Source organism: Sphaerodactylus townsendi, linkage group LG10 (assembly GCF_021028975.2).
Source record: "Sphaerodactylus townsendi isolate TG3544 linkage group LG10, MPM_Stown_v2.3, whole genome shotgun sequence".
In the NCBI taxonomy this organism is placed as follows: domain Eukaryota; kingdom Metazoa; phylum Chordata; class Lepidosauria; order Squamata; family Sphaerodactylidae; genus Sphaerodactylus; species Sphaerodactylus townsendi.
The window spans coordinates 50596907-50609533 of record NC_059434.1 but is presented as its reverse complement, the minus strand read 5'-3'; the positions used below and the strand labels follow the sequence as shown (position 1 = coordinate 50609533).

Below are 12627 nucleotides of genomic sequence, written 5' to 3'. Positions count from 1 at the left end.
CTCTGTGTCAAGAAAATCTTCAATTGTCCATGTCCACACATTAAGCCTTTACTAAAGGGGTGAGATGTATTTTCTCCAGGCTGCTGGCAACTGTACTCCTTGCCCACCTCCTAATGACTGTGTTTTGAAAATAAGCTGTGTTTTGAAAATAAGCTAGATTGTACAAATACTCGTAACATTAACACCTAGGAAGCTTCTCTGCCCAAATGGAAATCAGAGGCAAGCAAAAAGTACAAAAGTGGAGAATTTTACAACTTTGAAGTTTAGGGCAGTGTGCAAAAAGTACTAGGTGAGACCTTTGGGCAACAGCATAAATGAAGCTATTGCAGCACTGGGAATATTGTTGTTGCATTAATTGCTCTTCTCTAAACCACTGGGGGGTATGATCCACATAAAGACCAGCAGGTACATAACAGTTCAACATCACTTCCCAGTTGAAAGAATAATTTTAAGAAAAACAAAATCAGCTCCTAGAAGGAAAGGAAGAGGGATTTATTTGAATATTTTTTCTGAAAAATCATAGCAAAGGTTAATTGATATTAAAAATAAACTTTCCTGTTTAGGAAAAAGTAACCCTCTATATGCCAGTGAGCACAATATCGTTTTGTCCTAAACTTGCCAACTTTTTAGCTGGCCCCTCTAACTGCCCTTCCAATAACAACAATTATCAGATGATGTTTTCAGCTCTATACCACCAAATGCTTCAAAAGCTCATTTCTACTCATTCAACCTCAATTAAACTAACTCAGCATTTTCCCCCCACCCCCCCGCTAGCTGAAAACTTTATTTTGTGTCCCTCATTCAGTACATTGTTACTTAGACATGGGGAAGGGTAATGCCTGAATGTAATTCTTAGGCTGTTTTTGAGGAACAAAATAAGTTTTCAGAAATGAATTAGATGTGATGGCAACCAAGACATTTCTGGCATCTGTCCCAGTCATGTAAACTGTGAGGGTTGGTGATCCAACTTTTAAAAAAGAGTTACATAAACTATAGAGTTGCCAACCTACAGGTGAAGCATGGAGATCTAGAATTAAAACTGATCTCCAGACTACAGAGAACTGACCTCCTGGATGAAATGGCGGTATTGAGGGTACATTTTGTGGCATCTCTGTGGAGCTCCCTCTCCATGTTCTGCTCACAAATCCCCCAGAATTTTCCAGCCAAAGTTGGCAACCCTACATGCTTTCTCCTTAGTTGTGCTTTACATCCATGTAGTCTGTGCCCACCCCCTCCTTTTTAACCTGACTTGCTTTGTATTTGAAACCAGTTATTATTATTATTATTTATTTGATTTAATATACCGCCCTATCCCCGGGGGGCTCATTTGAAAGTATAGTGGCATCAGTGGACAGTACATGAAGTGGGGCTGTAAAACTTAACACTCCGGAGTTGATCTTCTCCTTTGCTCAAAAACTGGACACAGTCTCTGCTCTCTGATACTGGGTCATACCTGCATTACAGAAACAGACCTGCCAGCATCGTACCTGATATTACTGATATTCATACATAAATGAATAAAGAAGTATGGTGTGTGGTTGGAAAGATCTGATAGTACACCCTTTTTACCATGTAACAAGTCACAGAGGCATGCAAAAACCTGCTTTTGCGGATATACAAAAATGAAAACCCTCCAAAACATGAAACAAAAAACACAGGGAGGGGAGCACAAAAAATACCACACTGCAAAGCAACTATTGCAAATTAACTGCTTCTCAACCATATAGCAAGTAATATATGTGTAAATGGCTTATGATACTGGTTATGTATCAGCAGCATCTGTGTGTTTGCTTGGATGAAGCAGTCCTGCAGTGTCATTTCAAGTCATGAAAATGGCAGCTGGGGATAGGGGTTCCAATCTGGTTCCAATCCAAATCAGAGGCTAGCACTTAAAAAAAAAACCTGTTGGGAACTCTAAATGGTCTTCCAGTGTCTTGTCTGATTTGGTCTTAATTCAAGCTGTCTTTTCTTTAAAAAATTTAATCTATGTATCTATCTCAGTAAATTATTTCCAGCACAGTTAATCTTCTAACTAAATATCCTGTAATGATATCGTATTAAAAGAGTGCATTTCTAGATAATTGGTCCTTCACCAGGTGACTTCATTTTGTTCTTCCTTAGAAATCTCTTTAATCAGTTTCACATAGAATGCTAAGATTAGCTCAAGATTATATTTGTAGAAGATCTGCTTTCATGAAGAGATAAGCAATAATAAAGCATGCACTGTGTTTTGTGAATGCCTCAGGCAGCACAACTTAATTATTGTAGATTTAACTGGGGGACTCAGGGATTAATTAGCTTCTTCTCTGGCCCAGTGCCATCTTATGGGGATGCCTGGACATTTACTAGAAGTTCATAGGTATTCCACTACTGCTCTTAAGGAGACCAGGTCAGAGAATACAAGCACAGTTCTAAAGATATTTATATAGAAGAAACACAAATACTTCATTCTACTTGCCTGAATGTCCCAGGACACACTGGCTTAAAAAAAATCCTGCACCATGCAATTAGACTATTACATTCATATGGGGAGAATATATTTAATAACAAATTAGAAAGGCAAGAAGGAATAAATGCGTCAAAGAAAAAAGATCAACAAAACGCTTTCTGTCTCATATTTGTTTCAAAAGGTTTCTGCCACCTTGATCCAAAATATCACAGAGCTGACATTTTGACTAATGCACCACAGTAATACCCTTAAGTTTACTTAGGCATTCATGTTGTCAGAGCCTCTTATTTGGCCTTCCATCTCTGTACTGGCATTGTCTGCCACACTACTTCCCTTCAGACAAGTTCATGCTAGCTATGAAAGAGCCAAGCAGGTGTGATTTCATCTAATCTGTGTCCTGTCCTCAACCTTGCTTCTTTTCCTGTTCTCAGTGAGAACAGGTCTTATTTCTAAGAAAACCTAAATTAATCGGATAGACTTTCAGACACACACACAAAAAAATCCCACGCAGTACCATACATTATGGCAAGAGTTCAAAGAAAAGCTACTTAAGATCAGTAGTAAATATCTCCATTGAAGTGGGAATGAGAGTGAACAACCAAACTAGACAATACACAAAGTCTTGTGTAACTCTACTACATTGTTCGAACCAAAAATCAAAATTAGTATTGGGAGCCAGCAAGTTTCAGCAGAACAGCTTTGAGATGGTGAATTTTGCTGAACTGTTGCCATTCCGGTTGTTTTCTGCTCAAAATGAACTCAGCTGTTTTTTTTACCTGCAAGTGGATTTTGCTATTCCGCACAGTAAAATCTGGCTGCAAAGTGCATTGAAAGTGGATTGAAAGTGCATTATTCTGCATGCGCAGAAGGGGCCAAAGATTCAATTAACTTTAATTTTTCTAGTGTAGGAAAAAAAGGGAAAAGAGGGCATTTTGAGCAGCAAATTGCTTGAGGGAAGGTTGGAGGGCAGCATGGGTGGGTCCCTGCAGCCCTCCAGAGTGACGCTGGACATGACAGTGAGTGGAGGGGGCTGACCAAGAGGTGGCTCCATGCGGAGCTGCCTCTCCAGCTGAGTGGGGAATGGGGGCCACTCACATGCTAGCATGCAAACAGTCCCAGAGCCTCCATCGGCATAAATTATGCCGGTGGAGGCTCGTTTCCACCCATGTGCGGAAAGGACCTGAGTTCCTTTTCAGAGTGGGAATTTAAACCCTGGCTCTCTTAATCCAGCACTCTAATCACACATCACATTGGCTATTACACATTTCAAGTCAATACAAAATCTAGTACCATTTCTAGTATTACAGGAGTTTCAGATGACTTTAAGAGAACACACAATCTTATTTTTTAATTCTGTAATTTAAAATGCACAAACATGTCTTTAGTATGATTTGAATCAACTGTGCTTCCCTACAGGTTGAAAGTTACATGGAACGAAGGGGATCAAGACTGAGAATGCAAATATAGGGAAGGGCACACCTTTGAAACAGACACAACTGCCAGGGGGTGGCTATAGCCCTCATGTGCCAAGCACCAACATTGCTGACTGCCTTCCTTTGTCAGATGGCTGGCTGTTAAAGGGCCACCAGTCCCTGATAAGCAAGCTGGCAGATGGAGCTTTATAGGGTGTATCCATGGTCCAATAGGCTTGGTGGGTGACAGGTTTGGCACTGAGAAGGAAAGGAGTCTGGCACTGCACACCCCCTGGCAACAAATGTACTGAGGTAAATTCAACTATGTGCAAAACAGAAGATATTAATATAGCACAAAATAAGCTTTCACCACCACCCCATTTGTATTCAATAAATAAATTATGCAATTCGAAGTAAACAGATTTCAGAGGCATAGTTGTGTCATTCTATTGCAACAAACAGCAAAAGAAGTCTTGTGCCATCTTGATAACATTTGTAGACACATAAACTTTCACTGGCTTTCCTACTGTTGGTATATATTATGCTACTATTTAGTCTGTTTTACCCTGCCTTTCTTCCAGGGAGCTCAAGGTTGTAGATGGTTCTCCCCTCTGTTTTATTCTTGCACCTGCTAGCCCCCCCCCCCCCTTTTTTTTGCAGCTCTGAATAATGTATTTCCTCAGAATTGGTCCTGCACTCTTAAGATGGACTCAGGCAAACTACTATCCCTCAGAGATATTTTTTTTTCAGAATCGTTTGCAAGAATAGAAAGGACTTTGCTGTTCTTCCCATTGAAATTTTTTTTAGAAAGATAGATATGAGGCAACAATATGCTCATATGCAGGCTGATGGCCAAGGTCTCAAGAAGATGACATCATGTTACGTCAGTACATTCTGCCATCACCTGGGTCATTTCAGCACAGTCAAAATATCCTGGGGTGAGCGAGAAAAATATCCCAGTGCAGCTGTGAATTCTGCATGTCTCCTGGGGCTAACGTGGGCCTGCCCCAGTGCTGGTCTGAAATATTTTCCAGGATATTCAAAAATCGCCAAATTGGCGATACTTTCCAGAGATCACAGGGTGACTCTGCTGCTGTGCAAACACCACGAGAGCACACCCGGATATTTTTCCTGCCTCGCCACTCCCTCCTAAAAGTGGTGGGAGACCCCCCCCCCCATTGCAGCTAGCAGGCTGGTGGGGAATAAAGGGGGCTGCTGAGAGGCTTCCTAGTGGCGCAGCTGGCTCCAGCCTCATTCAGTGGCTGAATATATATCACATTTCACATGCCAAATCCCCCATTTGATTTGTGTTTCTCTGGCTGATACTCGTGTCTCATCAAAGAAAAAACATGCCACTCCACTTCCTCCTGAAAGCAGCAGGAGGTGCACCCTCCTCTCCCTCGGCTATCAGGCCAGCGGGGGAGAAAGGGGACCGCTGAGAGGCTTCCTCATGGCTCTGGCGCACAGATGTGGGGAGAGCTGGTGAGGCATGTGGAGCAAACTGGAGTATTACCTCTCAGTCCTACCTCGGCTCCTGCGTAGAACCGGGGAGCTGTGCGGAGGCAGAAATTGGGATAAAAAAGCATCGGTGTGTACAATCCCAGTTCTACCCTGGTGTAATTGTGCCATGTGTCAGGGAGCCTCAGTGGTCAGGGAACCAGTGGTCAGGGAGCCTCAGAAGGGCTCAAGCTGCAAAGGGAAAGCAGCATTCATCGGTTGCAGTAAAAACAAGTAGGAGCCTGGTGCACCTTGCAGGCTAACTAAATGTTATTTCTACCTAATGTTATTTCATGAAATACACTCTATGTATCTGATAAAATAAAGTATGAAAGCTTATACTGAAATATGAATGTGTTCCTTTTTAAGGTGCCACAAGACTCCTGTTTATTTTTAAGCAGGACTTCTTATCCAGAATGCTGTCAAGTAATAGAGAAAAAGGCAGGCAAAGCAAGGTCAGGTGCGGGTGGACAGCTGGGAAAGGAGCAAAACCAGCAGGGCTGGTTACAAGATCCAAACAGCCATCTCCATACTACATAGTAAACTGTTTCTGAAATGCAGGCAGTTTCAAAAAGTACCCACATCATATGCCCTCCCCTGCCCACTGGGTTCAACCTGGACTTGGGAGTTTTGCCTCACTTAGAAGTGTTAACTATATCACTAAATGCCACCAATTACAGTTTCTAAAGGTACCATGAGCCTCTAGAACAAAGCACCTAACCTCAAATTAGTAGGAACCTGACAAGGAAGTCCTAAAGGTGTTGGCTAGGACGGTGAACTGTGTCAGTTATGACACTAGTTGTGCCTCATCTTCAGTCACTTGTTTGCATCATGTGCAACGAGAAACCAAATACCAAAGTGATTATTTTATATTTACAGTCTGATTCTATATATTTCCTAGAATTAGTGGAGCTTACTTCCAAGTAATTGTGTCCAGTATTGCAGCCTCAGTTTTAGATTTTCTTGTACAATGAATACGTAAAGGAGATGTACTATACAGTAAACTCATATTTTTAAAAAACACAGACAGATTAGCATGACACACCAAAACAAGGTTCAAAATAAAACAAGATCTATTAATTATTCAGAAACTGAAAAATATGGTTACTGGGCTACAGGAAAGGAAGTAACAATATGCAGAAATGGATACCACATTGCAGACACCACAAAAATATGTTCAAAGAGAACACAAGCAAGAAATAGATTTAATTGTATTGTCCAAGGCTTTCAGGCCAGAATCACTAGGGCCGTGGTGGTGAACCTATGGCACTCCAGATGTTCATGGACTACAATTCCCATCAGTCCCTGCCAGCATGGCCATCTTCAGAGATGCCAGCCACAGATGCAAGCAAAACATCAGGAGAAAATGCCACTGGAACACGGCTATACAACCCAGAAAACCCGCAACACTCTAATAGATTTAATTTCAAATATTTAATAAGGTACCAATAAACCTGAATCTGAAAAAGTACTGATGTTCATAAATGTTGGCTCCACATCAGGTCCCATTTGATCACATTTCTTTATCCTATTACACTGCTTCTTTGCAGGAACTACTTTTTTCTTTTAAACAATGTTACAGGAAAGAATCTAGCCAGATCAGAGGAAAGCCTCCCTAGACCTACAAAGGTCACAATTTTTGGTATAAATTTGGATAGTGGTGGAAGTTTGTGTGCATTAACTTTGTAATTAGTTCAAGAATATTGAAACATGAGGAAAATCTTTCTCTCTAGTTTACATCAAGTGGAATTTAATAATGATTTCACAAGTCATGTTCCTTTGTGCAGCCATATGCATAAATATCACAGGCATAAAAGAACACTTGTGTGTGCTAGTTTTGTGGAAAGTGCTCCTTATGAAAGGGAACGAATACCTTTTCAGAATTACTGGTGGTCATCAACCATAGTTCCATGGATGTTCACAGAGTTACACTGTGATAAATTAATGGCAGCAGAGGAATAATTTACAATGGTTTGCCATCTAGCAGCATAGAGAACAGAAACAAATACCCTCAAATCCCATAAGTGCTCTAATTTTAATTTAAACACATTTATATGGAATTGAGAAGCAATTCAAGGTACCACAAGATAGCACTCTGAATTATTTGCAATGCTCAGAGAAGTAGCAATTTGGCACATCACTGTTCAGCTCACATTAGGGAGGTTGCAGCAGCATGCCAATCAACTTTGCGATTTGGGACCACTACACTCTTTTGTATTCAGCCACAGAGTACAAATTATACACCCTTTGTGAATGGTGTTGCACATTTCACTTGGTGTTCTTGATCAAATATACAGAAATTAGCAGGAGGAAAGGATTAGGCTCCCATGCCCATGAACTGTGCTGAGAAAGTTGGTGACTTAAATTTATGTGCCCAATTCAAAACTGATTAAAGGTGTTATTCTTCAAACCAAGTGCCTGCCCTTGAATGGAAGAAACCTGACAAGAAATAACCCGGCAGGCAGTATATTTACCATGTGCAGGGGGCAGAGGAGGTCAGCCCGGTTGCATTCACAAGGGTTATGGGAATTCACCCTAAGGGTTACTTCACATTTTATGGAAAAGATGGGTATCTATTTTCATGGCATGTTCATCCTTTATGTTATATTACCCTGCCATATTTGGAGGGGAGATACATGTATGAAAACACATGAGAAATATGTGCCTTGAAGTTACGACTGGCTGGGTTCCCAGTTCCCAGTGGGTTCCCAGTTCCCAGTGGGTTCCCAGTGTGTATACAGTCATTACAGGAAAAAAACCCTGCCTAACATGGTATGGAAATGCAGAAGCCATTGTTACATAAATGCATGAATCAGCCCATTGATTTCAGCAGCGCTTCAGCAGAAATAACCTTCCAATTAAATGTATGTAGGACTGCCCACCTCAGCATACAAATCTTAAAGCATTTCCTTATTTTAGATTGTTCATTAAAAATGAAAAGTAATTCATCTAAATAAAAAGTAAGTATGCTTAGAACTGCTTCCAAGTTGGATTATTTAAAAAGTGTAAGTAGAATAGGGAATTTCTAGTATTTTGTACTCACATTTAAATGGACATGCTTCCCTTATTTGACGAGAAGCTGGTACCTTGGCTGAATCTGTCAACTCTGTTATGCTGTTGACAAAGCTGATGCTGGCTATAGAGTACCATGTGCCATTGCTAATAATATTATGCCCTCTATATTCTGACATCAGAGTAATTTTAAATTAGTTCCTATGGACAATAATTTAAAAAGCTGAATGTGTTCTGCTCCCAAAATATTACGGAAAAACTTTTAAAAGACACCAATAACCCTCTCCATCTCTTCCAATGTGAATCACAACTTAAAATAACTGGCATAGCAAAACATAAGACATACAAACATAGGAATTATGCTGTAATAGGAAAAAAATTGGTGGGTAAACAGGATGATCTAAACTCAAGTACTTTTCAGGTTAAAATGGTTCACATAGGCATTCATTTTAGTTCAATGGAGTATAGGAGTGTAACTTTTGATGGATCATGTGCATTTTTTTTTTATAAACCAGTTGCTGAAATACTTTGAAGCTACAAGCAGCAATACTGGGAGGGTATGGAAAATGTGGAGGGACTATAAAACTTTATTTAATAGGAAAAAGGATTTAAATATTGGAAATGAGTAACACCACCCCACCCTCACTTTGTCTCTTAGTTCTAGTGCCAGGTTTTGTTGGTCCTGCTAAAATATTTATCTGAAAGTAACTACACCAGTAAACTACTGAACAGGTAGAGTAAATAGGCATCGATTTGGAATGCCAGTTCAGCTGAAACTAAAGGTAGCTGTTTACACATACGCACGTTTCGATCTCAGTGCAAACTTTCTGATCCTGAATAAACGGAAGACAAACCTGGGTAGGGTTTCAACGCACTGGCTCCCTCATCCAACAGACCAAACCCCGGCAAGCATCCAGCAGTGACGCTGATTTCGGTGCCTCCCCAGCCCTCCCGGAAGGTGGAGGAAATCGTGCTACCCAAGTCCAGCGGCGAGCCTATTTCCCAGTATCACTTTCCTAATTTGTACTTGGAAAGGCTGCTCCTGTCAAGACAGGCCCCGAGACGGAAGCTGCACAGGGAAGTCCCAGGGGAATAGATGTTTGCCAATGAGGCGTAGGACGCCGAGTGACTCGACCGCCAGGGCGCCCGAGGGAGCTGCGGGGCTCGCCGTGCCGGGTCACCTGCTGGAGGGAGCCGCCGCTTCTTGCACGACGGCACGGATCGAGGGAGGCCACAGAGCGGCCAATCAGAGCCCCGCGAGCAGGGGGTCTGGGGGGCCGCGAGTTCAGATCCGAGGGCGCGGCTCTGGAGCGGGGCCGCCTCCCGGCCGGGCTGGTCCAGGCAGGGGGCGGTTGGTGGCGAACCCGCCGCCAACGGCTCCCTGTGGCCCCCTCCGGAGCCGCCGCTCCCTCCCTCCCTCCCTCCCTCCCTCCCCTCTGCACGCGCGGGCGACGGAGAGGAGTTCGCGCCCCGCCAGCCCAGGCGCCGCTGCGGAGCGCACACGAGGTTGCCTGGCGCGCCTGGGCGTCTTGTGCGGCCGCCGCCGCCGGCCCCAGCCCAGCCCAGCCCCGGCCGGCTCCTCACCTCCGCTCCCGCTGCGGGCCGCGTACCAGGTGAAGCAGAAGGCGGCGCTCAGGCACACGAACGACAGCGCGCTGCCCAGCCGCAGCCTCATCTCCCGGCGCCCACCCAGCGCCGCCGCCGCCGCCCTCGACGCCGCCCGGGCCAGCAGCTCTCTCCGAGGGGGACCCCGCCGCCGCTCGCCACCTGCGCCGCCGCCGCCGCCGCCGCTCCCCAGCCTCCCTCGGGCTGCCGCCGCCGCCGCCGCCGCCCCCCGGGGCAGCAGCCTGACCGGTGCAGATCGGCAGTGGGCCAGGCGCCGGCGGGTGTGGAAAGCCGCCGCGGGCTGCCCTTTGTTCCCGCGCAGGTGTCGTGCGCCCCTTTGAACCCGGGCCGCCGCCCGACCCCGACGGAGCGTCCCTGCCGCTTCCCCGCAGCGAGGACCGTGGGAGACTTTTGCGGTGGTTGCAGCCCGGCGATCGAGCTGGGAGGAGCCCCCCTGGTGGCAACAGGTCCTCTGGGTGGGGACTCGGGGAGGAGCGTTTTAGCACTACTCCTTGCGGGCAGCTGTCCAAAGCAGAGTGTTCGGCAGACAATTACATGCGGGGCTGGAAGGAGTTGTCTTTTGACACGTGGAATCTGAACCAAGAGCACAGGCCGGCTACCTTTTTTTTCCCTTTTTCTTTTGCAAACAACCCCTGATAGAAGTCAAACTTTGGGGATTCCTCTCACTCTGTTCCTTCACTGGCATCCCCAAATGGGGCTGAGGTTGCTGGGATCCACTCAGCTCTTCCTGACCTCCCTAGAGCTAGATACCCCTAAAATTGACCAGCGTTGTTTTCCAGTACTGAAAGGCATCTTTCAAATGCAAATGCTGGCGGCAAGGTACTTCTAGCTGTCTGTTCTACCTGTTTATCTCCTCAAAAGGAACAAAAAAGACAGTGATTTCATGAACCCATTAAGCCCATTTCAAGTGTCTCCCCAAGCAATTGGAAATGTCAGCCACATCTAATTCTGAGCTGACCTATTCCTTTGTAATGTGGCCCCAGCCCCAAGAATCCAGCTACTTTTTCAAGGAATGCTCTCTGCACCCTGCAGGCCCTCCAGCTGGGGCACACAATTCAAGAGTCAGGAGCATAGCATGCCTAGATCTGTCCAGGCAATTACTAAATTACTAAAGGATGAGTACCATCTACTGCACTGGCAGCTAATAATTACTACAAGGATGAGTACCATCTACTGCACTGGCAGCTTGCTGCATCAGTGATGCATATCTGCCTCTCATGTACCACTAATAAGATCCAGATACACACAAAGAGACTGTTGTGGCTAATGAAGGTATTTTGTTGGAGAGCTTTGGGGCAAAGGAGCTGAAAGAACAATACATCTCCAAGTAACCTCTAGGAAAATGGGCGTGTCTCCCTTGTGGTGGTTTCCAAATGGGACAGACAGAGGACCAAGAGGGGCAGCAGGTTGCATGCCCCCAACACCTTTCACCAGCAGTCTTGTTCCATGGCCAGGGCAGTGTGGCTGGAGGGGAGTCTGTAGTTGGAGCCACAGATCTTCCTATTGGATCTTCATTTGCAGTATGACAAAACACATGCATATGCAGCAAGGGGTCAGGTGCTCCTTGGTGGGTGCTGACAGGTCATTTAGAGCAGTGGTTCTCAACCTGGGGGTTGGAACCCCTTTGGAAATCGAATGACCCTTTCACAGGGGTCGCCTAAGACTCTCTGCATCAGTGTTCTCAATCTGTAAAATGGATAAATGTTAGGGTTGGGGGTCACAACATGAGGAACTGCATTAAAGGGTCGCGGCATTAGGAAGGTTGAGAACCACTGATTTAGAGATTGCCAAAGGGTCCAATACATGGTCCTTGGGGCAGACCTTTTCCACAATGACTCCCCCCAGCAAAGATTCATGCTATCCAAAACACCCTCACCTGTCTGACAGCAGATGATAAGTTCACCTTGGCATCTGCTCCACGGGACTCTGCTCTTGCAAGGAAAATGGGTTTAAAAATTGTGTTAATACTCCACTCAGCATTGTGGTGCTCTTCCTCCCCCCTGTAGCACCCTGTTTGAGAGACAGCCTAACAACTTCCTGGGTTACTGGTCCAGTGCAGAGCTGAAAGCGAGAGCCCTCTCCCTTAGCAGCAATTCTGTCCCAGTCCTTACACATCAAATCCCTTTGTGCACAGGGGCAATGGAAGGGGAGGAGTCTGGAGCTTCTGTGTCCCTTCCCCCCGGCTGCCGGTTTCAGGCACAAGATATGGTGTTGCTGGGGTGGCTCACAGACATGGTCAAGGGGAATGGGGGAAAAGGTTGGGGGAATAGTCCCACTCTTACCTGTCAGTGCTCAGCTGCTCCATTCCGGCTGAGAAACAGAGTTCCTGTTTGGGTTCAGAACTGAGAGTGGTTAGCCACAGAATGTGGACTCTGCTCTCTTACAGTGGTGGCAAACCTTTGGCACTCCAGATGTTATGGACTACAATTCCCACCAGCCCCTGCCAGCATGGCCAATGCTGCAGGGGCTGATGGGAATTGTAGTCCATAACATCTGGAGTGCCAAAGGTTCGCCACCACAGCTATAGGGTGTTTGTGCAAAGTGCTCACAGAATAGTGCTAGGTGCCCTCTTCTGTAATTTTCCCGCCACAGAGGTGGTGGGTGATTGGGTGAATCATTAATTAGCCCCCA

General features: G+C 45.2%; 1 protein-coding gene across 2 annotated transcripts in view; it reads right to left on the bottom strand.

Moving 5' to 3' along the window:
- MGAT4D (MGAT4 family member D) overlaps positions 1–10505 on the bottom strand; it is a 44754-nt gene extending 34249 nt beyond the window's left edge. Inside the window, exon 1 of one of the 2 annotated variants that reach the window (XM_048509046.1) lies at positions 9955–10505. In XM_048509046.1, coding sequence (XP_048365003.1) covers positions 9955–10045 — 91 coding nt within the window. In that variant the 5' untranslated portion in view covers positions 10046–10505. The remainder of the gene's footprint in view (positions 1–9954) is intronic. The other variant, XM_048509045.1, reaches the window with a different exon arrangement.
- Between the last annotated feature and the right edge of the window lie 2122 nt (positions 10506–12627).